General features: G+C 45.9%; 1 protein-coding gene across 1 annotated transcript in view; it reads right to left on the minus strand.

The window, feature by feature from the left end:
• The window catches only part of LOC133123412 (RAS guanyl-releasing protein 2-like), a 49,742-nt gene extending 22,349 nt beyond the window's left edge, over positions 1-27,393 (minus strand). The window contains 7 exon segments of the mRNA XM_061233877.1: positions 4,748-4,921; positions 5,879-6,029; positions 7,764-7,895; positions 8,386-8,442; positions 10,239-10,341; positions 11,477-11,656; positions 26,998-27,393. Of these exon segments, the coding sequence (XP_061089861.1) occupies positions 4,748-4,921; positions 5,879-6,029; positions 7,764-7,895; positions 8,386-8,442; positions 10,239-10,341; positions 11,477-11,546 (687 nt within the window). The 5' untranslated portion in view covers positions 11,547-11,656; positions 26,998-27,393.

A 27,393-nucleotide genomic window follows, 5' to 3' on the forward strand; every position in this document is an offset into this window, starting at 1 on the left:
TTACCGCTAGGCTACAACTCTACACTCGCCAGTCAAACGGCCTACGAATCCTCTGATTTCTCCACCTCAGTTGATTTGTGGTGAATGTTCTGTCACAAAATGGCAGCCATTGCATCACCCTGGTGGGAGCTGCACATTGGTGGTGGCTGAGGCGAGTTTCCCCCTCATCAGTGAGTGTGAGAAAAGCACTATATACGTAAATTAAAAGGCAACAAATACACTTCCCCCCACTTCAGTTAGCTGCAGCCAGAGACAGGAATGGGCTCAGACCTGTACTAAAACCGGATAGTTCTGTCTCCGTCTCTGTTTGTAAGAGCCTAATCTTTTTCTCCAGTACTTGATATTTTCCATTTGGTAGCCTGCCTGCCCCCGTGTCATCCTCAGTCATATCACCACCTGTGTTTTTAATCCTCCTGCCGTCTGTGTCCATGCGCACACCACCTTATCTCTGTTATTGCAAACGCGGACTGAGGACATTTCTTGATTAGCTTGCCTTGTGTGGAAAATTATTCCATGAAATTAATAAAAAGTCAAGTATAGTCAGGACTGCGAAAGCCGAGAGCAGAGGAAATCACTGAAGATCTGAGCAAGGGTGTAATTCTGTGCAAAACACGCCAAATAACCTCCGCCAATATTACAAAACAAGCCAGTTATTTCCCTCAATAATATAGCATGATAATCACAAAAATAATTTCATATACAGTTGGCTAATAAAGATGTAGATTTCTTATTGTGATTGTGATATGCCGATCAGTAGTCTGAAGTCATTTCACGGCTGTACTTTAAAAACACTTCTTCCAACCCTGAGATGCAGTTCTCCCTTTGATCAGTGTGCAAACAATAATGAAAGGTGGAGAAGGGGAATAAGTGTAAAAATAGGCAATAACAAATCATTACAGCAACTGAAAAGAAAGGGATGATGCAGGAGGAGTGATAGGGAAGGGGGGGAGAGAGAGAGGGAACGAGACTAAATGAGACGGAGGGGTAATGGCAAAGGAAACCGAGCAAATGGCATTTGGAAGAGCGAGAGGATTAACAAGGAAGTGACACGTAGGGAGGGGGAGGGGCCAGAATGAGGAACAGGAAGGAGGGGAGCGGTGGGAGGGCGGGTTCCCAGGAAGCGTCTGAGGGAGGGGGGCGGGATTGGCGTCAGCGAGCGGAGATAACCTCGCCCTGCGGGAATCGCCACCGCAGAGAGAAGGCTCGCATTCCCTAACCTGGCCCTCAGGAAAGAGCTCCGCAGGGCACCACCCACCCAGCCCCGAGCAGCCTCGACAGGGCACCACACAGCCCCGAGCAGCCTCCACACCGCTAATCCCTGTCCCAGCGCTCCTCAGGAGCTCCGCAACACACTGCCAAAACCACAGAATAAGTCATACTCAACACTGTCAAGGAAAAACCACAGAATAAGTCAAACTCAACACTGCCAAAACCACAGAATAAGTCAATCTCAACACTGCAAAAACCACAGAATAAATCATACTCAATACTGCCAAAACCACAGAATAAGTCAATATCAACACTGCAAAAACCACAGAATAAGTCATACTCAACACTGTCAAGGAAAAACCACAGAATAAGTCAAACTCAACACTGCCAAAACCACAGAATAAGTCAATCTCAACACTGCAAAAACCACAGAATAAGTCAATCTCAACGCTGCAAAAACCACAGAATAAGTCTGCACTGCATGCTTATTTCTATTTCATTTCATATTTTGCGTCTATCATTACAAGTCGCTTGATAAGATTGCTAGTGAAGACTAGCAACTGGGTTAAATACGTAATTGTTTTGGATTGAAATACTTTTCTGTGCTCGGTTAATCTTGCCTGGTGAGCCAACGAAGAGGACCAGAAGGTGGGGTTTGTACTTTTTTGAGAGTATTTCATTGGTATGGAAACAAATAGTTCCAATAGTCTAGAGTATCCCCATTAAAAATTTTACTCAAGGACTATGCTCAATTTGCATCTGCCCAAATAAGACAAAAATACTGCCAATGAGGCGAGACAGCTTGAAATATTCACTTATCAAGCTAACAGTAACTTCAAGCAAGCTAATATTTTCTACTTGAGGGAAAAGAAAATATTTTAAGTCTCATTAGAAAACTAAAACACATAAAAAATGTATCTTTGGATTTACTTTTTTTAAATTATGGACAGCGGCTGCACAGTTTTAAGCAGAAGTGACTACAAGTACGTAATCAGTTGAAGTAATACCTAGTAATACTGTGGCCACCACTATTTTTTTCACTACTCATTTTTGAGTGTATGTCAAACGTCAGGAACTCGAAGATTCCCCGAGCCATTGTAGAAGGAAGTGAAACTCAAGATGCATTTTTCTAGGTCAGTGAAGTGTTTCACACGAAGCCTTTCGGCAAGCCAGACCCTTCAAGGAAATGATTTCCTCTGAGTTTGTTTCTTTTCAAATTCTTTCTGACTTCCTTTGTCTGCTAAATTTTCATTCCTCGTTCCACATGGAGCAGACGCAGCTAGCGAACACTGCACCTCTTAAAGGATAGCCATCGTTTTTCTAAAGCATGTCCAATTCTCATTTGATGTCTTTCCTTTCAAAATCAAATGAAAATTGAGAAAAATTGAACATTGAACCCTGAGCATTATTAGCCAGACAGGGAGCAGAACCTGGTTCACTGTGAATGCATTAAAGAGGACTGTTTCTCCTTGTGGACGAGAAGTCGTGAACATGGCCACATCAGAGGCTTTGAGGAATGTCGCAAACGGCACGACTGTTTCAGCAGATTTCACTGTGTCACATGGAGGGGTCGACAGTCTTGAGCTGGCAAAACTATGCGAGTTTGACTCAGATTTCATACCTCTGTGGTCACTGCTATCTCCTAAAAGAGTCAGCGACTACTCTCACAGAAATCCAACGTATTCAAAATACATCCATCCATCCATCTATTATCTTAACCCGCTTATCCTGAACAGGGTCGCAGGGGGGCTGGAGCCTATCCCAGCATACATTGGGCGAAAGGCAGGAATACACCCTGGACAGGTCGCCAGTCCATCACAGGGCACACACATCATTCACTCACACACTCATACCTACGGGCAATTTAGACTCTCCAATCAGCCTGACCTGCATGTCTTTGGACTGTGGGAGGAAACCGGAGTACCCGGAGGAAACCCACGCAAACACGGGGAGAACATGCAAACTCCACACAGAGAGGCCCCGGCCGACCGGGATTCAAACCCAAGACCTCCTTGCTGTGAGGCGGCAGTGCTACCCACTGCACCATCCGTGCATTATCAAAATACTACTGTGAGGGGTCAGCACAAAATATTGTCAATGAGGTGAGAAAATTTCACGTTGTCAAGAAAATTAAAAGTTGTTAAGACTGACTTTTCTTTGCTGTGCATCTCTCATGGACAACTTCCAGAAACCTGGTGGTATCTGGCATACAAGGAGAATAAACCAGGGATAGAATGCTGCCATAATAGCTTTTTACATTACATTACATTATAGTCATTTAGCTCATATCCAATGACGTGCAAATATTTTCTCATCTTTTCTCAGAGCCCAGGAAGGAGATCTCCACCAATCACTGAGTGTTTGGATATTACAATGTCAGCAGTAATTGGTGGATACTTTCTGGCCATACTCCTTTTACCCTTAAAAGTCTTCAGGAACCATAGCTACAGAGTATCCACCAGTCACAGTCAGGGTTATTCAGCTACCTCTGACCAACGTGCTCTGTGATTGGTGGAGCTCCACCCTGGTTCTCATGTGCAAAGTGATGAGACCATCACCTCACCTCTTATTTTATCACCCTGGCTGACAGGTGGTAATGCAGCAGTAATATTGAGCCCTGGCCAAACTAATCCAGCCGCACGCCTAGCGAGAAAAAGCTAATTGGGTCCTGCGGTTGCAGCCTCGCTATCAGAGCCGGCACCTTTACGTGCCGTTATAAATCTCCCAGGAGTGGCAGCCTCTTAAACCAGAAGGGTCTACACGCTGACCCTGGCAGCAGCGCAGTGCTAAATTAAATGGGATTATTACACTGCGAGATGAACCCGGGCCCCACAGCGCCAGAGACAGATAAGCCCATCTAAGCGGGTAGAAGAAGTGGAGACAAGCACAACACACAGGAACGGAGAGACAGAACGACACACGCACGCACACATACACACGCAAACACACACCTACACACACATACATGCACAGATGTGAACACAAACACACGCGCACATACACGGAAATGCACACTACACACATACATGCACATAAACACACACCTGCACAAATATACATGCACAGACGTGAACACACATACAAACATACGCATACACACAAATAAATGCACACTACACACACATACACATACACACATGCACATAAACAACACATACCCACACGCCTACACAAACATACATGCACACACCCAAACACCTACACAAACATACATGCACACAAATGCACGCACAGACACACGCACATGCACGCACACAGAAATGCACACAAACACACACCCACACACACACACACAAACACACGCACATGCACACACACAGAAATGCACACTCACCCATACACACACACACAGGGTGACACAGACACACGAACACAACCACAGCTAAAGCGAAAGGCGAACGTAATCAGCTGGTGTTTGGACGGAGGCGCTCATTAGCCGGCCGATGGGCGTGTTTTGACGCAGCCGGCGCGTTATTGGCCGGCCGATGGGTGTGTTTTGACGCAGCCGGCGCGTTATTGGCCGGTCGCCGGCGCGTACCTGGGCCACGCGGATGAAGTGTGAGATGACGGTGGCCCTCTGGGCTGCGGTGGGCTTGCTCAGCACCATGAGCTGGATCCACTGGGACACGCTGTTGAACAGGGTGATGAAGCGCTCCAGGATGGGGTTGTCCACCGTGCAGCCGTGCATCACAAAGCTGTGGTAGTCCTGGAACTGAGGGAGAGGAGGAGAGGAGAGGAGGGGGGTCAGATGGGAGGGGGAGGTAGTCCTGGAACTGAGGGAGAGGAGGAGAGGAGAGGAGGGGGGTCAGATAGGAGGGGGAGGTAGTCCTGGAACTGAGGGAGAGGAGGAGAGGAGAGGAGGGGGGTCAGATAGGAGGGGGAGGTAGTCCTGGAACTGAGGGAGAGGAGGAGAGGAGAGGAGGGGGGTCAGATAGGAGGGGGAGGTCGTCCTGGAACTGAGGGAGAGGAGGAGAGGAGAGGAGGGGGGTCAGATAGGAGGGGGAGGTAGTCCTGGAACTGAGGGAGAGGAGGAGAGGAGAGGAGGGCGGTCAGATAGGAGGGGGAGGTAGTCCTGGAACTGAGGGAGAGGAGGAGGGAGCAGGGTCAGACAGGAGGGGGGGAGCAGGGGAAGGGACACACAAACACATATGCACGCACACACACACAAATATGCACGCACACACACGAACACATACACACATCAAACATACACACATACACATATGCACACACAAACACACACATTCACACACACACATACGCACAAACATACACACACATACACATACAAACACATACACACATCAAACATACACACATACACATATGCACACACACACACACAAACACATACATGCACACAGACACAAATGCACACACACACACACACGCACACACAGGCATGCCCACAGACACACACACACAATTATACACACAAACATACCCATATACCCCTGTTTGCAACACATTCATAATCCCGCATGAGCATAAAACACATACACACAAATGACCTACAGGCCACAAACATACATATTTGCATACGCAGGCTACATGCAAACACAAGCCCGCACACACACGCACAGGTAAGGGATATATCCCACAGGACTATACACATAGGGATAGAAGGGAAGATAAACAGACGCACAGGCCTACAGGAGGCGTTTCTCACCAGGATCTTGCAGAAGGACTTGTACTCCAGGTAGGTGAGGTGTTCTGCGAGCTCGCAGGAGTCCAGGTGATCGAAGAGCAAGGACATCTTCCTCTTCTTGGAGACAGATGGCACACGCTGCGTCACCTGGCGTTTCCACTCATACGAGGGCCTGGGAATGGCAGAGCACAAATGAGCGTCATCACAACGCCCTCGTGAATGACCAACTCCACTCTTAACACACGCTCTGCTCTTTAACATTCACACCAGCGGACGGCGTCAACAAACACACATTTTCTTTTGATGATGTAATGTCTGAAATGCTGACTGTCTATTGAACTGTAACTTTGTGTGTTGGATGACCCCCTCGAAAAGGAGATGTGCCATCCCAAGTGGCTCATACTGCTAAAAAAAAGAAAAGTTCTAACTAACATTCAAAGGAGTACAAAAGTTACACTATAAATTGACAATAGTTTAAATTTTCCATTGCAGTAGAAAGACACTAAGTGCAGCAGTTTCCATTTTTACTGTTTGTGTGTCACATGAAACTTATTTTCAAGAATAGCTTCTGGGAGGTTCATCCCATTAAGAAGCTGTTGTGCATGGCTGAGCCCTGTGTCACGTAGTCCCTCAGGGTGTCAGATGCAGTCCCATCAGGCGCTGCACAATCGGCCCTAGTGTCTCCCAGGGACTGTGCGGTTTCCGTTGGCTGCTACGATAGCATCTAATCGCACTACAACGCATCCCACAGGTAAATCAGTCACCAGCAATTCGATCTGTTTAGCTGCACCAGGAAGTGCTTCCTCCGACCGGTCTGCTCAACGTGACATACTGTACACGCTGATAAGAGACCACATGCTTGACTGTGTTCTGGTAAATCAGAAGTGAGGTTGCAGCAATGAACTGCAATAAATGCAACTGCGGATTCAAAAATGGTGGTGCAATTGGGTGGTATGGGACAGCCTATAGCCTATAGCCTATGGTACTTGAATGGAAATTGGAAGGTTGGTGGTTCAAGCCCCAGTGTAGCCACAATAAGATCTGTGCAGTAGTTGGAGTCTTGAGAAAGGCCCTTAACCTTGCATCGCTCCAGGAGGGATTGGCCCCTGCTTAGTCTAATAAGCTGTAAGTCGCATTAGATAAAAGGTTTCAGTTAAATAACTTTCATGTAAGTGGAAGGAAAAGCATCTTAAATGGGAAAGGAAAATGATGCTAGCATGAGCGGGAACAAACATGGCCGCCAGCAAGCCGTTACCTCTGTCTTCTCTACGGGGAGGCAAAAGGCAGCGCAGCAAGGGTGATTTGATTTGTTAATTTCTTTAATAATTCATTTTGACACTTCAAAGGAACCCAAACGGCAGGGCAAGTTCAGCTTGTCAGACAAGCAGAGTATATTTGTGACTGGTGCTAGTGCAAGTGATAAACCTTAAAGTGCTTAAAGATGTACCCATCGAGAGGGCTTTTTGAGGAAGCAGCAACGAAAAGCTCTTCAACAGCAGCTCAAGCTGGTCATAAGCTGGTCTAGCTGGGTATGGGCTGGTCAACCAGCATGGCCAAGCTGGTCATAAACTGGCCTAGCTGGATCAACCAGCTAGTGCTAGTAGTCTGTCTTTGCTGCCAGCTGTTTCAAACTTCAGCTGGTTAAACCATGTCAAGGTAGGGGCTGGTTAGAGCTGGTCAACCAGCTAAACCATGTTGAGCTGGGAGCTGGTCAACAAGCTACCAGCCGTTTCAAAACCTTGCTTGAGCTCTTTTGTCAGCGGGGTCAACACTGGGGCCACTCACACACTGAAAGTGGACTTCCTGTTCAATAGCTGGAATGTTCAGAATGTCACCTTAATACAAGCGCCTCTCAGTCCGAGGGCAGGATCTCTTGCCGCGAGTCTATTTTCGGCGCGTCACTTACACATTCTCGATGTCGATCAGACGACTCTGACGCTCGTTGCCCTCCAGAGTGAGCAGGTCCTTCAGGCCTTTGATCTGCTCTGCCAGCTCCAGGTTCAGGTCAAACTCAGCCGGGAACTCTGAGATCCAGTACCTGTTCAGATGTTGAAAATGGTGGCGATAGAGATAGATATGACAGCCGCAGAGTTATCAGTAGGGTTGGGTACCAAAACTGGTTCCCATACAATTGGTACCCACCAGGTCGAATCGCAACTCGGACGTTGCTGCCACACTCCCTCACTAGCTTATGTTGCGCCCGCTCTGTCGACCCAGTCAGAGACAGCGGGTACCGTTAGCATGCTAGCTAACGCTAAATTCGTTCAAAGTCACAAAAGCAAGACAGTCTAAATGATAACTCTGAAGCAATTAAATAATAATAATTTTTTTTGGCTTTGCAATGAAGAACACATTCTTTTATGATGGATCATTGGCTCTTCATTTTAAAGGAGGTATTGGTTCAGGCACCATTCAGGAACTGGTATAATATGTATGATTTTCCTATCCCTAGTTATCAATGTGCTGCACGTGACTGTTCATCTCTTGCATTCAGGTACTGCACAAAGCGTGAGAGAGCCTGTCCTTACTTGACGAGGTGGCAGATTCTAGTGCGGTGCTCAGCAGTGCAGTTCTCTTCCTGGGATCTGTCAAGCCGTTAAGGGAAAAATCCTCCTTCTATCCTTTTAACCAACATTTCTTTTTCAAGGCTTTTTTAGCTCTGTTGGCCAGGACAGTGCAGACAGACACGAAGAAGGGGGAGCGGCAGAGAGGGAGAGACATGCAACACACGACACAGATCACACGTGTAGCAAGGTGGGAACCCCAGCCTCTCACTCATCCAAATATCCGTTCAACGAACATGTTTCCAGTCAGCTAAAGACAAAATCTCCTCTTGCCAAGGGCGACGACGTTCTTTTGAATTTGAGGGTTACGTCATCAGGGAGCATTGTCGCAGTAACCTGCTACGAGCCTTTGCTTTACTAGCGAACTAGCCGAGCCAACCCTGCTACATACGACCAGATTAACGACCGAACATCACAGCTCTCAATGAGCCTGTGGACTGTGCTCTACAGGCTACGCTACACTGGGACACCCCCTTTCCACGGACATTTTTAACCTTAACACAGACCTTAAGCACTGACCTTGAATGAGCTGGAGGAGTTTTCCCCACAGTGGGCTTATGATTAGGGTTGTATGACCAGTTGTAAGGTCTGTCCCATAGGGGAAAGGGTTGCCAAACCGACCAGTGTGTCTGGTTTTCTAGTCATTTGTACAGCTCTGATTTGTGGCCCTGGTCTGAGGAATTCATGAAAGAAATTAACTGGTAACTTTGTAATGAATTTGCTTGCCAATTTGCTTTGCATTGCAACCCTAGCTGGGGTTATAATCAGGGTTGGGCAAATGCTGAGTGTGGATTAGCTTTAGAAATGTTTACCACATTGAGGTTATGGTCAGGGTCGTGTTACATAACCACTGCCCTTGCTTCAGTGGATTGAGCAGTGGAAGATGGTGACGACGTATTGGCAGTGTCCCGATACGAAAGCAGTTCCTCCACTGCCAGCGGTTTGCTGCTTTGAGCCACTGTTAATTTAACACAGGTGAGACATCGCAGGTAATCGCAAAGCCCTATGGGATAGCCTACCCAGGTGAAGGATACATCTAATGCTGCCTTCAAATTTAACTGAAATAAGGCATTTGGCAATTTGGGACATGCCTACAAAAGGACAAGTGTGGAAAAACAGAGAAAATGCTGCCTTGTAAAGGCCGTTTGCCGATGTATGATCGGAGGATGGATAGCACCACAGTGTCTCCAACATTCCATTATCGGCCGACTTTTGAACGCTGTCACTCATAAAAAGTGTAAACTCAGAAGTGGAGTCATAGCGAGCTCAAGACATGGACGCTAGTTGGGGACACTTTGCTGAAGATAATTACGGGTGAGAACATTCTATAATAAGGTTGTCATGGCAATTGAGCCAGCGATGGGGTCAAAGTTCAACACAATGTATGTCTCAGCAATGGGCACAACGATGATCGCGACGACGTCAAATCGTCCATCGCTCGAGTATAAACTAAAAGTCGTTGCGATCGACCGTCAACTGTGATAATTGCTGGCGGCAATGATCATACACCAGCAAACTATAAACTGGCCAACTACTGAAGATAAGATAATAAGATAAGATATACTTTATTGAACCCTGTGGGTTAATTTGTCCTCTGTATTTGACCCATCCTAGTTACTTAGGAGCAGTGGGCAGCCACAGTGCAGCGCCCGGGGAGCAATGTGGGGTTAAGGGCCTTGCTCAAGGGCCCAACGGCTGTGCGGATCATTTATTGTGGCTCGACCGGGATTCGAACCACTGACGTTGTGGCTCCCAGTTATGTACCTTAACCACTACGCTACAAGCCGCCCCAGTCCTCGGACCAGCACAAAGGATACTTCTGCAGCAGCATTCGGGCGAGGTCAGTAGAAGGGAGGTACCAGGGGTGCATCATGAGGAACATCCGCACCTGGGTGGGGTCCTTCACAGTGCCTTTGTCATCTGAGGGAGTGGAAATAACATTGGGTTCACCACAAACCAATGCAATAATGATTATACTAACAATGTGTTATTTAGCTGATGCATTTACCCAAACTGGCTTACAATTGATTAGATGAAGCCAGGGACAATCCCCCCTGGAGAAATGCAGGGTTAAGGGCCTCGCTCAAGGGCCCAGCAGCTGTGTGGATCTTGCTTGAACCACCAACTTTCCAGGGCACAGTTGTGTACCTTAGCCACTAGGCTGCAGGCTGCACCCAATTTGTGTTGTGCGGGCACTGATGACGTAATATGTTCATTATAGATGAGATACACTGAGTGACCACTTTATTCGGTAAACCAGCTCATGAAGGCAAATGTCTCATCAGCCAATATTGTGGCTGGAACACATTGCATGCCATGCATGCAGACATGGTGCAGAGGTTCTTCCCCATTCTGATTTTCTCATTGTCATTCTGTCTGAAGAAATGCGATCTGACTGACTCTGACTATGGAATGAAGGGGGTGGCTTCAGTATCTCAGAAACAGCTGGCATTTTCATGCGCAACTCTGTGGCTGAAATTGAGTGAGGTCACAGATGAGAATGGGCAGACTGGTTCAAGCTGACAGGAAGGCAACAGTTACAAATATAACCATGCATTAGAACAGAGAAGAGCATCTCTGAACACACAATGTGTCAAACCTTGAAGTGGATGGGTCACAGCAGAAGGCCAATAAGTCTAATAAATACCTAATGAAGTGGTCACAGAGAGTCAGTTCAGTGTAGTTCAGTGGGGAAAAGGGGCTATTATAATGGACCAATTATAATTATGTATAGTTAGCATACAGTACCACCCATGTCCAGGTTGAGATGAACATTCTTCGACAATGACTGCAGTATTAACACTGCATATTCTGGGGGCAAGGCTGAGTGGGTGGGGCTAAGAAGATTGACAGGTTCACTGGAACCCTGGAAGGTTGGTGGATCAAGCCCCGTTGTAGATCCACACAGCTCTTGTTAACGCCTAGCTGCTCCAGCAGAGATTGGCCCCTGCTTAGTCTAATAACTGTAACTGTAAATCATTTTGGATTAAGGCATCAGCTAAATAACTCATTTTGATTATTTATTTTATTCATCAGGTCCAGTAAAAATACAGACCGAAGGCTTTGATGCAGGCATCCACCAGCTCCTCGACTGTTGCCGACTGATCCTGGGAGGGAGACTCCATCTTCCTCTCCTCTCCGATCCTCCCCTCCTCTTCCTCTCTCCAGCCGTTTCTTCTGACGGTCTTTCGCTCTCTCTCCTGCTGTTTCTCTCCGCCTCAGTCGCCTTCCCGCTCTGCAAGCAGACAATCAGACACACACACACACAAAATTAACCCTTTAAGGTGAATGATCATAAATATGTGATTAGAACATTCTAATGTCACAATCATTACTGGAAATAGAATGCAACGGAGTTCAAGAACACCGCCTCTGAATTTTGAAAAAACATTCCAAAAGAGCCACTATTCAAAGGGTTAATAGAGGATGATGTAGAATGATGTAGAAACCTCTTGTACCTCCTCCTCAATGCCCCAAGGCCCTACCGTCACAGTGACCTAAGCAGCCTCACAGTATACTAAATTAAGGAGTGTAATGCAGTTATGCCCACAGACCACAGCGCCTTAACATAGTATCTGGTAGTTTCACTGTCTCTGCTGCAGTTCTCTCTTTCATCTGGGTCGCAACACAGATGACTTTCAAAAACTGAAATTAATAAATCCAATTTGCAAAAGCAAAAATGTATGTCATTAATGCCACTGGCTTGCATCTGGAGAGATGAAGTTGGGTCCCTGAAAGAAAAAGGAACCCTTCCTTTGGGCCCTTGAGCAAGGCCCTTAACCTAAAAACAGCTCCAGGGGCTTAAACTGTTATCGCTGGTATTTTCTCCCAAGGTGTCGTTGCAAAAGAGAACTACGTTCTCAGTGGATTTTCTCTGGTTAAATAAAGAATTTTTTTTAAAATCCCATACCTAATGCATACCTTATTTAAAAGCTGAAAAGAATACAGTGCCACTGCGAACACGTTGCATCCATGTCAGTTTTCATTACATTACTTGGCTGAAGCTTTTGATGCGCGAAAGCGACCTACAGTTGATTAGACTAAGCAGGAGACAATCCTCCCCTGGAGCAACGCAGGACTAAGGGCCTTGCTCAGGGGCCCAACAGCGGTGCAGATCTTATTGTGGCTACACCGGGGATCGAACCACCAACCTGGCGACTAACAGACAGTCATGTACCTTAACCAATACACTACAGGCCGCGCCTGTTTGTCGCTCACGTTTCAGAGTGATGTGCTGAGAGTCTGTGAATTTGGGAACCGTGCCGAGGAAGGAGAAGCTTGGGAAAGCTACATTGGGCAATACGCGATGCAGGAGATTTCATAACGACGGGAGCCAGTCCAAACACAGATGGGGAGTTTGCAGGAAATTAGGAAAATGTAACATCCTATTTCCAGTTTGTCTGCAATCCTTATACTGCCATACAGTATACGGTGTGATTCTATTGTCATTTTAAATGAATAACCTGAACAAAAATGAAGCGTTATCCAATTCTCTACTGAAAAAATACATTCTGCCTGCCTCAGTAATTGGTTATTGGATGTACTTTCTTTTGGATAGAGGAACATGAAGGCGCACACTATGAGAGTTTTTTTTTTAGAAATAAGCCTGCCTAATGTGTTTCATATTGAGAAGTAGGAAGCCAGTCCTTTGCAACTCCGTTGGTCTAAATAAATTCCTTCCCACAGGAATATTTGTGTGGGCAGGCGGGCTTTAGTTTTCACAACTCTTGCTCGAAGCCACCACGCGTGTGTGTAATGAAATCAGCTGGATAGGGAGCGGCTCCACGTGTATTTGGGGGGGGAAGTAATCCGGCTCCTGATTGGCCTTCCTGACCTTATAGCCAGCACTCTTATTTGCATGGCAGACGCTCTTGTCTCAGCGCGCATGGCTTATATATGCTCTATTTACACAGAAGCCATTTACAGAGGGAAATCGGGTTAAGTACCATGCTCGAGGGGACAGGGGAATAATTGTCTTGACTTGATCATGTCGGCCATTATGAAGACACAGCCGGAGGAGCGCTCCCTATCCAGTCTGCTCTCTTCCTATGAGTTGAACATCTTTTCCTCACCGATGTCATCTTGGGCTTTCTTTTGTGGGGATTTAGATGGAATACACTGTGAAATGGTAAATGGCCGGCATTTATATAATGCCTTTATCCAAAGCGCTATACAATTAATGCTTCTCATTCACCCGTTCACGCACACACTCATCCCATTGCTCAGGGAGACTTCCACACACCCAGGGCAGGATCGAACCGGCAACCCTCCGACTGCCAGACGACTGCTCTTACCTCCTGAGCTAATGTCACACCTTATGTCAATTTTTTTATATGAAATATATTGATTTGTCTCCTAACCCAGGATGTGAGCCTACAACCTTTTGTTTATTTTCGTCAAACCTTCCGCATACCTTTCGGCTTTGACCTTCGACCTCAAAGATAAGGGCAGAACACCCGAACAAAATGTGTGTCACCGTATCCTAGGACAATCAGGATTTAGCCCTCTGGGAGGTGGGGTGCAGGGGTCCTGTGTTTAATAAAAGTGTGTGTGTCTGGTGGGCTTCGCAGTTTGGGACTTCATACAAAAATAGTGCACAACTCAACAGCACTATTCTTAGATTTATGAGATTTGTAGCAGCATTTGGTCAACTTACTTCCTCAAAATTAAAGCCAAACCACACCCAGGCTTGGAGTTCTGTATTTCAATGCCGTAAGCCACTCTTGATGTGGGCATCCGCAAAATGTCACAGTAATAAAATCATCGAAAAACAAGTGGAATGAAAACATGAACGCCAAAGATCCTTGCAGCAAGTTCAACTTCAGGCAATGCTTGTGGCTCACATCAGCCAATATGATTATAAAAGATAAATGTGAACATAACATTGACAGAAACACATGAAAAAATATGTCTTGTTGAATGTCTAAGGGGCTGCAATAAGATGCAAAGCTGTATGTATAGTTTATTCAACATAGTTCATTATGGACCTTGGAGTTTCTATTTTTGTCCGTGTATAAATACTTTGAAAGCTGTTTCTCGGAACAACAGGCAGATCGGGCCTTGGTGGTTTTCAGCTGTCACTTCTCTCTGTGTCAAGAATGCTGCTTTTCTTACGATCTCATTTCAGCAGACAGCACACACCACGAGGAGAACAAAACATACGCGCACCAGATACAGAATTGCAATAAACGCTTTTTTACCCGGAAACCACATCTTATCATTTCTTGAAACCAATACAGCATGTCACAACTGTTTCCTGCATGGTCAAACAGAAAACAAGGCGTGTTGCTGCCTACGGATACACTGCTGCTCCACTGAAAACAGAATATGCGCTTTCTTACTCCGCAAATTTATCAAAGTATTTCTCCAAGGGGTACCATGGCAACACATGCCGCAGGTCCTTCCCCCACAGACACACATACATGCATGCCACTGCCGATTTAAACTAAAAGCAGAACTAGCAACAACAACAAAAAAAAAGATAACCAAAGCACACATTTCATGTATTCAATTGCAGCTCTGTGTTAGGCAGCACACTGCTTGTATTGTGTTAGCTGCGTGATCTTCTGTAAAGAAGGTGACTGCACCACACAAGCTTCGACGACCTGACGCTGATTACCTTTAACCCTTTAACGGAGCGGGTGTTTTTGGAATTTTAAGGGTTTTTTTACGTTTAATCAAAATGCTAAGTCGGTGTTCCGGAACTCCACTGCTTCCAGTCACCGGTAGTGACTGTTGCATCATCATCAGAATGCTCGGTTAGGGATGAGTTATTGCTCATGCTGCATTGCCGCAGAGCTGGTCGCCTCAGCTCCGTTGGCGGACAGTGAAAAGTCGCCGTCATTCACTCCTGATCACTGCTGCATTGGGGGTGGGGGGGGGGGGTGTGTACAGGCCTTCAGCTCGAGGTGTGGAGACGGATTCTACAGCGTCTGGCTGCGTGGGAACAGAGAAAAGGCAATGCAGTAGAGTGATGTCAGAAAGCCCACCCCCCACCCCTCCATCCCCCCCACCCCCTCCCCCCCTCTGCCACCTCGTCATCCCCCAGACCACTGCAGCAGAACGGTAGGCGGACACTCGCAATTACAGCCGACAGCCACCGGGGGCACAGGGGAGCACCCTCCCCTCCTCTCCTGTGTCTCGCTCCAGGGGAGACCAGGGGCTCTTTCAAATCTCTTATTTTCGCATCTTTCCTCAGGTCCTTTCCTCGCCCCTAGCTGCACCCATCACAGGACAAGAGGAAAGATCAGTCGAGCACAGAAACGTACTTGAATCCAAAACAATCACGTATTCGGCTCGGGCCTGATCGGAATGAGCCCAAGGTGTAAGCAGACAGGTAAACTGGACCAAGATAAGCGGGGCTGGGCTGGGCCGGGCTGAGCTGGGCCGGGCCGGGCCAGGCCAAACCTTGGTTAACGGTATGTGTGACGCAGGCTGACCTGGGGCTGTGTGACTGGGAGACATGGGCCTCCCCTTTCCCAGAAGCTCATTCGGTACTGTGAGCGCGGCAGCCATCGCTCTCTAACAATATGAAACCCAGGGGAATGTGTTTGGCTGGACGTACATATCAACGTGGATTAGGCCACCTTCCAACCCTTCCAAAGCCCGCTTAGGGCCGTCTTTCAGTAACATGAAATATGATGTTTGAATCCAGTGTCAGCAGTCACTGCAATACTCAACTCAAACCGTTACGAGACAAAAAGTGATCCATAGTGAGTTGCCATAATCCTACAACCTTTCACAGATTCATGCTCACCCTAGACTCAATTCAGTTATCCCAATATTACATTACATTAATGGAATTTGGCAGACGCTCTTATCCAGAGCGACATACAGTTGATTAGACTAAGCAGGAGACAATCCTCCCCTGGAGCAATGCAGGGTTAAGGGCCTTGCTCAAGGGCCCAGCGGCTATGAGGATCTTATTGCTGCTACACTCAGGGGATCGAACCCTCGACCTTGCGTGTCCCAGTCATGTACCTTAACCACTACGCTACAGGCCACCAAAGACAAAACTCAGTTTAGTCCTGGCCAAGCTTAATCTGTGTCTGTGAAGTGCTGTTTTATACAAGTCTAAAAAGGAGGCTATCAGCACCTCTAGTAAACTCATTTCCACCAATCACTTTCCCTGGATTTAATTTTCAGTCCCTCGCTGGTTTTGAACATTCTGGTTGTCAGAGATAATTTGGTTGGTTGATTTGAGGCATGCAGGTATGAGGGCTGCGCCAGACCTGAGACTCTTCACTTCTTTTGTCTTCCTGCACTCATCTCTTTTCACTCCCGCTGGTCTCGTGTGGCAGGGTGCAAAGAAAAATGATTTTTCTTTTTTTTTTTTTTCTTTTTTTTTTTTTACCGTCACCAAGGCGACAGGAATCCATGGAACTCTGAGCAGTTAGTGCTACCGTTAGCTCTCCCAGTATCAGGGAGGGAGAGAAGCTAATTGGACGAACTGGTGAGGCTGCTGATTGGCTGAACAGAAGTGGCTCAGAACCTGGCAGGATTCATGGTCTGTGGACAACCTGACTGAAGCAGCACAGGACTGTCAGCCCAGGACTGTCAGCACAGGTAACGCTGTCCGCCCACTCACTCAGCACAGGGCAGGTGAAGGCTGACAGATTATTTTTCTTCTTCTTTCTTTTCTGAGGAACAGTAGAGTGAGGTCCAAACTTCTCCACGCTTAAATCTGCTAATGCAGACCTCAGTGCTGTTTTTCCAATGGGTTCCTATGGGAAAGTTTCTTACAAAAAGATGTTACTCTGTTTTTTTTTCTTGTCTTTATTAGGTGTCCACACGTTGTTGGACAGCCAAGGTTGTTAGTTACAAAATGAAAGGTCTTTTTGGGCGAAATATAGTGTCAGTTGTTCAAGATCGGACATATCTCGAAATTGAGGAGATATCTCAGAGAGGGGGCAGACGTGTGCTTTTCCATCTTTCTTTCTTTTACCAACTTTGGGAAAACAGGTCACTAAACGCGTTTTCATGGTTGGAGTGAAAAAAGAAACATCTCCGAACGTAATCGCCTATCGAGCGATTCAGCTCATACCCCACAGCTGTCGGGCCCTTAACCCCGCATCTCCTGCTTACCCCATTCAACTGTAAGTCGCTTTGGATAAAAACGTCAGCTAAATAACACATTATTATTATTATTATTATTGCTCCACGGGACACTGAACCCAGGCATGGACTGCCTCCCGCCATTAAACCGCCATTGGAAAGGGTCTCTCGGTGACAGATGGTCCCTGTGTTTCCCTCTACGCTGCAGATTATGGCCAGTTGCCTGGTGACTGGGGGACTGAGCCCATCGATCGGGGCGCCCAGCCTCCCGCGGGGCCGGCGCTCCCGTTTCCCCTGGGATCAGAGGCTCCGCGCCCCAGCAGGGTCCCCCGGCCCAGGCCTTCAAACACCAGCGGCCTCCACTGCGCCTTTGTGCCCCAGCCAGAGCACGTCACAGTGCCCAGCGCACGGTCTGTCCATCTATCTGTCTGTCTGTCTGTCTGTACACTCACCAGAGCACGTCACACTGTCCCAGTGCACGGTCTGTCCATCAGTCTGTTTGTCTGTCTGTACATTCACCAGAGCACGTCACACTGTCCCAGTGCACGGTCTGTCCATCAGTCTGTCTGTCTGTCTGTCTGTACATTCATCAGAGCATGTCACACTGTCCCAGCGCATGTGGTCCATTCGTCTTTCTGTACTCTCAGAAATGAAGCGACATTTTTTCTTCAAGGATCAAATTTCCCAAATGTATCCTGAAATTGGCGGCACGGATGGTGCAGTGGGTAGCACTGCCGCCTCACAGCAAGGAGGTCCTGGGTTCGAATCCCCGTCGGCCGGGGCCTCTCTGTGCGGAGTTTGCATGTTCTCCCCGTGTCTGCGTGGGTTTCCTCACACAGTCCAAAGACATGCAGGTTAGGCTGATTGGAGAGTCTAAATTGCCTGTGGGTGTGAGTGAATGGTGTGTGTGCCCTGCGATGGACTGGTGACCTGTCCAGGGTGTATTCCTGCCTTTCGCCCAATGTATGCTGGGATAGGCTCCAGCCCCCCTGCGACCCTGTTCAGGATAAGCGGGTTAAGATAATGGATGGATGGATGGATGGATGGTATCCTGAAAGTACAGTAATGTCTTCCAAGCAATAAAGGTACAAATTAATTGTATGTTGCTGGCTAGGGGTACAATTGCCATTAGCATTTTTTTTTATATAGCACCTTTACCCAAAGCGCTGTACAATAAATGCTTCTCATTCACCCATTCATACACACACTCACACACCAACAGCGATTGGCTGCCATGCAAGGCACCAACCAGCTTTTCAGGAGCAATTTGGGGTAAGGTGTCTTACTAAAATCAGATTTTCTAACACCAAACTATTCCATACAAAAGCTGAAGCTTTTATCCAAAGTGGCATACAGCTGATTAGACTAAGTCCCCCCTAGAACAATGCAGGGTCAAGGGCCTTGCTTATCACAGCTACACCGGGGATTAAACCAGCAATCTAGTGGGCCTCATTGTAACTACTAGGCTGCCAGCTGCCCCACATAATTGTATGCACCTATAGGGTACTTCGCCAGCGACAAGCATTTGTACCTTTTTAGGTACTTTTCATACCTTTATTTCTGAGAGTGTCTGTCGGGGACTCTCCACAGCTCTTGGGTCCTGTAACAGCGCTGCTGTTGACATTGAGGTATGTAGCAGAGGTTGTTTATCCTTACACAGTGTGTGTTCTTTACATAATCAATGGGCATGGATAGATATAGTATACTGAATTCATTCAGGCTGACTGCCTAGCTCAAGGGTACAACAGACATGCCCCACCAGACTCTCTCTGCGGCGGTACCCTATAGGTAAATCAAATTATACCCCCAGCCAGCAATTCATTTGTTCCTGTTTTTGCTTGGAAGAATGTGTACCCAAAGAGAACATTACCTGTACTTTCAGGATACATTAGGGAAATTTGATCCTCGAAGAACAAAAATGTACCTCCACTGTGGCTTTATTCCTGAGAGTGCTGTGCATGTTCTTTACTGGATATACAGTGAAGTCATTCAGGTTAACTGCTCAAGGGCACAGCAGCAATGCCTCATGTGGGAATCACCCAGCAACCTTCTACACCTGGCGCCATCAGTAGATCGGTCATTTGGGAAAATAACTAAACAACAGGCCAGGAATACATATCTTTCATATTTTCAGAGAAAGAGAAATATGTGACGTCTCGTTTCTTTTTGAAGCTGGCTTTCTGGGCACGGTACGATCTGGCTGTCAGGGTCTAATCTATGACCTTCAGTCAGGCACCGAGATGGAAGAGCTTAAGATGGCTGTCCTTGGTCATTTTTTTGTAATGTTGTAAATTGTTTGTGCAGCACAGATGGGCTGGGATGCAGACCGACTTTAGGGAGAGAGATGGGCATAACCAGAGACAGGAAAGGGGAGAAGAGTGAGGAGAAGTGCTGGAGAGGAACTGAAGTGAAGCACTTTCTCTTGTTTCTGCCGCCTGCATGATCTCAGCAGTGCTCACATAAAGCAGCTCATTGAGTAAAGGACTGGCTGTCTTCCCCCCATGGCACAATGTATTGCTGTCACAAAGAGGACACGCACATACTCACTCACACACACACACTCACACACACATACTCACACACACACACACACACACTCACACGCACATACTCACTCACACACACACTCACACACACACACACTCACATGCACATACTCACTCACACACACACACAAACACACACTCACATGCACATACTCTCTCACACACACACACATACACACATACACACTCGCATGCACACTCTCTCTCTCTCTCTCATAAAAAAAGCTAAAGCGCTTTGGAAGAAAGCACAATATAAATGCAGTCCATACAGTCGATCCACACTCCCTCACTCTCAGAAACACACACACACTATTACTCACACACACTCTGTCATACACATGCATTCTTTCACACACACCCGCTTTCTCTCTCGCACACACACACACACACTACTGTGAGGACACAGAAGTTATCAAAATACTTCTCAGTTAACAGTCAACAAAAGTGAAAAAACAACCATTGCTGCTATTACAGTTACTCATTTTAAGTCTCACTCACACAAGTGAATAACACTCGACATTCTTATTACATTTGTCTTTGCAAAAGATCCATTTAGAACAAGCCACACAAGTATTGTGACCACACCAGCATGTTCTGTCACGCCGTGCTACAATAGCCTGACGTGATTTGCATTTATTGATTGCCCTGCCAGCAATCATCGACCTTTTTGTCTACATAATCATTGCCTTTCATTTTGTTTCTGCTGTCCCTTGTTAACCCTTTGAAGAGCGGGTGGAAAGCTTTTTCAGAATCCTGCAGTAAGTCAGTGTTCTAGAACACCAGCAGGGACTGTGACATCAGCGTTAGAATGCTTGGCCAAGAACATTCTAACCATTCTTAACCCGCCCTAAAGGGTTAAACAGGAAGCTGGGAAAAGAATGGGAGCACATCCTGTGTTTCCTGGCCCTCACATCTCCCTGGCTAGAGGAAACTGCGCGGGGCTTTTTTGCGTGTTGGAGCTGCAGCGCTGCTCTGTACAGATATAGACCTCCATTGTGGCTCAGTGCAGACGGGTTCTATTTTAAGCCCTGGTGCCTAGGGAGGGCCCTGTTTCCTGCCCTCAGAGGCAGGGGCATCCGTGGGGTACAGTCGCTACCACTACTGAGGGAGATTAGCCTCGCTTCAGATGACATGGATGGGGAGAGAGGGGGGGGGGGGGGGGAGGCAAGGGAGGGAGAGAGGGGGGAGGGAGGGACAGAGAGAGAATAAGGGAAACAACGTAAAGACACACTGGAAAACAATGATAGAGCAACATAAATAAGCAGAGAGAGAGATAGAGGGAGAAAGAGAGAGAAAGAAAAAAGAAGGGAGACAACATGAGAAAAAAGACAGAGACACTGGAAAACAATGATAGAGGAACATTCATAAACAGAGTGATAGAGAGGGAGGAAGGCAGGCAGAGATGAGAGAAGAACAAAAAAGAGACTAAAAAGGACATCCAGCACAAAGCATTCATGAATGCATCGGCAACATTCATTAAACTGGAGCTGTGCAGCGAGAGAGAAGCCTTTGAATGGAAATAGATTAATATAGCCACCCATTGATAAAAAGGGAAGAATCAGGCAAATCAAGGCAAAGAATGAAGACAAAGTGACCTTGGAAATGGTGAATAAATTGCTCATATGCCAATGAGGATGTTTACAGCTGTACTAGTAGCAGAGACAGGGTGAATACCCCATAGCTAACCCTGATAGTGGCCTCCTCAGTCCCCACAGAAATACGTTTCTTGCAGTGAAACTACTTTCAAAAGCATTTGTTTAATGTCCCCTGTAGTGTAGATTTTTTAGCACTGTAGAATATATTGCAAGGCTCCTGGGATTAAGAGTCTTGCGTGCCCTTACAACGGACAATAATAAATTGTTGAATTAAGAGGATAAATATTTACTTTTGTCAATAAATAAATTCCATGAACTTGTTCCTTGTTGCTGTGCTTTAGAAATCATTAGAAGTGAGGACCTGTCAAAAGGAACAGTCAATTCAGAGTTGGTTCTGACAACTCGGCGTTCACAGTGGGCGAGACAGTGGCACAACTCGTAACACAGCCATCTGCCTGTGTATCCATCGAGGCTTCTGACTGTGTGGAAATCTCTCTGCTTTCCTGGGTTTGTACACACTCTTCCTGTTCCACTTCTGTCCTCCACCAGATGTGCAAACCCGTCATCATAACAAGTACCGGAAGCCAGCGTGTGTGTGCACGTATGCGTGTGTGCGTGTGCATGTATGCGTGTGTGCGCACGTAGGTGTGTGTGTGCGCGTGTGTGCGTGTATGTTCATCACTAAATTTGTTTATGTTTCTAGAAATGTTTACTGTCCGTACCTCTATGTGCTGTGTCTATCACACAATGAGCAAACAGAAAGAGTGAAATGTCCATAACACAGTGTAGTTCAGTCCAGGAGGATGTCCTTCCAGTCATTGAAGGCAAACAAAGGACACAGTGATTCAGTGTGTCTTTCTCTATGTTTTCCCCATTCCTCCAATTCCCCTCCATTCTCTCCATCCTTGATAATATACTTAACAGCGTCTTCTGCTGTAATAACCATCAGGCATAACATAATAGGCAGAACCATGGCAATGATACAAATAATACTACTAATAATCATCATCATCATCATTATCAAAATGAAAATGTAATGAAAAAGCAAAGAGACAAAAAAGGCTATATGCCAATAGTGTGACTTTTTCTCTCCCTCCCTCCTCTCTCCCTCCTCAGGTTCCGGACATTTACAAACGCTGGCTACACGAGAGCCGTGTTTGTTCAAAGGATGTTACTCTTTCGCATAATTGTGGTCAGTGCTTCTGAACTAGAACTCTACTGTAGGAAACGTTCGATCTTCCTGTCGACATATACGGGGCTTTTGTCTTGTTATTGACAGGACACCCATTAAACGGGACTCATTAACAGACGCGCTGTTTTAAAGGGTAATTGTAGCTAAACGCCTTTGAGAGCAGGCTTTGAATCCGACCAGAACAAAGAGAGAGAGAGTGTTGACTCTCCTCTCTATGTTTCATAAAGCAGAGCACAGACGGCCGAGCCCTAGGTGTGTTGTGTCTGTGTTTTGATACTTGATAAAAGGCAAAAGGCAAAAAAAAAAGTAATTTCAAGCTTTACAACCTGACCCAGGACCCTGAAGCATGCTCAGTATGAGAAATTCCGCACATTTTCAACATCGGGGTTTAAATTTGTATTGGATCAGGGAGTTAGATCAGCATTGCACTGGATAAGCAAATGACAATTTCCAGGGCCATCATATATACAATGAAGCAATTGGGCATTTTGTCATGCAATGCCTGCCCTTTTTTTGTATTGTTGTTTCAGTGTGTGCTTTAATTCACAGAATGGCATTTTAATCCTTTTTCCTGTTGCAACCGTTGTCTGTGGCAGGCTAATTTCATCCAATTTCACTTCCTGCCATGGCCTCACTGTTGAACGCTGCAATGCAAATTCATTTTAAATCTCCGCAGAAGCACAACAACAGACAGTGTGTGTTTCTTACTATGGCACATTCTGCTGTTATACGTGGTGTGAGACAGTGTCAAAAGCTCAAACTAAGGAATGTTAATAAAAAGAGATCCAGATCTGATGCAACATATCTATTGTCTGCTATGCATCACTGTAAGATCAAGTTCAGATCTGCAACACAAATTCCTACCTGTGCTCCTTCTAAAATATGTCTGGGCAGACATGACTTATGAGACACAGTCTGACTCAGAAACACAGACACAGAAACCAACGCAGCCTTACTCAAAACACGCCAGGTTACATGTGCCATTCTGGCAGACTGTATTTTCAGTGTGCAAAGTGCCATTCGAGTCTGAGGTTAGAAGAGCACAAGATCATAAGAATTATGTAATATCACTTCTTAAACCTTTGAAGAGGCATTTTTTTCAAGATTCCGAGTTAGTGTTCTAGAACTCCACTGCTTTACATCACCAGCAGTGATTGTTACATCAGCATTGGAATGTTCAGTTAAGAATATTCTAACCCACTCTCACTCATTAAAAGGTTAGTACCAGAGTGAAGTGTACACTCAAAGTCTGAAACCATCGCACCTGTGGATGTGAAACAGCGAACATTACTGAGCTTCCCGTCTGCCATCGGCACCACTTCCTGTAAACCTTTCGCCCAGAATCTAATATATCACTATATTGATACTAAAATGATTATATAGGGGCATTTTCCTGGGACCAGCTTTGCACCCTTAATTAAAAATTAACAAAATATATATAATTATAAGTAATTATTTATATAATAGTAGTGCACAATTATATAAAGCCATCCAACTTCTCAAAGCAGAACTATATTCACAGTAAGAAACTGTTAATTACCCAGTGCTATTTTATAGTCTGAACCCACAACCTGATGGCAATTGACAGGGTGCTGTCACCACTAATGTTACTGTACAGATATGAATCCTAATTTGCACACATAAATGTTAAAAATACATATTTTTTCAATTAAAATAATTGGCTGTGATTCTTTCTTGCCTCAACCCACACGGCAGTACCCAGGCGTAACTGCGCCTGAAATATCCAGGCCAAACAGATGTAAAGTCGCTCAGAAAAGAGTCTCTTTTTGTGCACGGCGATCCTGAAGGACTTTCCAGCAGGGCTCGGACTTGGCATCCCGACCCCCTTTTTTCCAAGCCTACGGTTAATCACGAAAATAGCCGCGGCTGAAATCGCGGAATCGCGTTGGCATGTTAGGCGGTCCGAAAGAGAGGCCTAGCAGGCTTGCTGCAGCCCGAGTCCTGGCCTTGGGGTCACGGCTCACTGTTTACCTCTCTGTTGATTTGCCTCTCTCTCTCCCGTGGATTGATTTTTCCAGGCTTTTCAGTTCACCCGTCCATTCGTTTGTCTGGAGGGTTTTTTTTTTATGAAACCTGGCAAATTGCTTCGGCTCGCATCGATCCGAACAAAGGAACTAATTAAAAAGCAGTTCGGTTCACTAACAAGGACGGTATTAGAGCAATGAGATAGGTCATTTCCTCCAGCGAACGCCTCTCGTAAATATAATCCACCTGAAGGATGCCCCAGGAGACACATGATTAAATGCACTGGGAGACAGATGCACATTCCCAAACATACTTGGTATACTTCTGAACGAAAGTCTGATCAAAATAACGATGCACTAGCCAGTGCTTCCCACACTCGGCCCTGGGGGGCCCCCTGCGTATGTTGGTTTTTGTTCCAACCATAATTGCGATCTCAGAATTTTAACAAGCAGTTAATTTTGCTTTTTTGCCACACTTTCACCAATTAGGAGCATATTGATTTGCCTCAGGCGCTAATTTGATCATTTAACAACATACTTTTTTTATGCAGTTGCTTACAATATAGCCCAATAAGTACAATATGAACTTGGGAATTTTATTCTTCATGGTATGCATAGCTATATCTCACATAAAGTGGTTTATATAACTCATCTAAACATCAAGCACCTAATTAAGCAAAATTAACTGCTTGTTAAAATTCTGAGATTGCAATTATGGTCGGAACGAAAGCCAGCATACACAGGCCCCCCCCCCAGGACCGAGCTTGGGAACCACTGCACTAGGTAAAACGGATTTGTTTGTTAAAGAGACATTGGTCACAGAAGAAACTGACAGTGGACTCATTTTCCACTCTTGTGACCTTTGATGGCCTAGTGAACCATCTTATGATGTTTTGAGGTTGTTTTACTGATGCGGGGATTCTTGTTACGGTCAATGCAATTATTCATTCTAGCATGGACTCAAATCACGTACCCATATGTTGAAAAAAAAAACATCTACAGATGATACGATCAAAACGTTCAGCTTCCGTCAGTCTGAGCGATTAAAGGGAAAAGAGCAAAGGCTACGGACGAAGAGTATTGACCACTGTGGAAAAGAGCCACGGATCTGAACCGGCCAAACCCGATCCCCGCAGAGTCCGTGGGCGTCCAATGAAACAAGCCTCCATGCCGGTCGAAGATCTGGGGGCCGAACCACGCAGGGCCTCCCAGCCGCCACGCAACAAGATCCGCCAATCAATACGAACACCACAAAAGCCCAGTCTGACCCTTGACGTGTATAATTTATAACACTCTGGAGACTGACGTTGGATAATCTGGCATTAATCTTCAACCAGGGTCTGAGCGTATGCATATGTTACAGTGTGATTATGTTACATCATGATATTTACATCAGTGGCAAGATAATTACCAAGTCGCATGCTAATACATTTAGATGGAGACAGATGTAAGGCTATTTGTGATTTCTGCTCAAATCAGGACATATTAAACCATCATTTTTTAAAAATTCTGAAAATAATACCTGTGAATATGAATTCTTGAGTAGTATAAGATACTTTACTAAGGTATTGCAATAAACTGGAACAGGCACTACTCAAATTCCTAATCACAGTTATGTTTAAGTAAAAAGATACCCTTGTTTTTCATTCCAAACCGGTCAAACTGACGATCTAAACGTAAGCACTGCATGGGCTGTATGACCGCACACTCCGTCTATGTTTGGATTCTATAAAAAATAAAATTGGCACCTCACAGCAGCTCAACGCAAAATTGCAAGATTCGCTTCTGCATCAGGCTTTCAAATCAGCGGAGAAATTCCTTACTATCTGTTTTCTCGTCTGCTGCAACGGGGTGACAGGAGCCGAGCCATTTCGCATTGTTACAGAAACAACACTAACAATTAACGCTTTTGTGCGCGAGGAAGGAATTCATCCGCATAGTTCATATCGCACACTGGAACACCAGCACAAGTCGGCAGCGGTGAACAAAATCCTTTAATATTATTTGACTTCTGTCACCTCCTCTTAATTCTACATTTAGGCACGTGTAGTTGGCAGACGGCAAATTCTGGGGGACGTCAGAAAAGACGCATCCAGTTTAGGAGCATTCATTCATGCGTAAAGGTAGCCTACATCCAAGTGAACATTGCAGCGGTTGGCCCTGCACCACTGCCGCACATCTTTAACATGTTTATTGAACCTTACCTTCAAAGTTTGAACATCCCCATCGAATCACTGCAGGAAACAGTCCAACCCGGGCGCGCAAGAACCGAAATTTGAACTTGAAAATATAATACCGACCAACGGCACTAGGCTATATATTTAACACACTGATGAGGCAGGAACGAAAGAGATTCCGGATCCTTCCACCGAGGTCTTCTTGTAAACGCTTATTTTGTAGGCTACAAGACCAAATAGAACCGGTCGATTTAAAAACATATTTCCATTAAAAAGTGATATCAGCATGGAGCCGTCTAGGTTGGAGAAGCCATGCTTAAAAAATTAAAACTCTGCCGTTAACATCACGCATTGTTTACATGTAAATAGTAAGTAGCGGCACAAGTTCAAAAGCCTGTTGCTGTATTCGCTTCCTCTCCTGAG

The sequence above is a fragment of the Conger conger genome, chromosome 3, assembly GCF_963514075.1.
Source record: "Conger conger chromosome 3, fConCon1.1, whole genome shotgun sequence".
Taxonomy (NCBI): domain Eukaryota; kingdom Metazoa; phylum Chordata; class Actinopteri; order Anguilliformes; family Congridae; genus Conger; species Conger conger.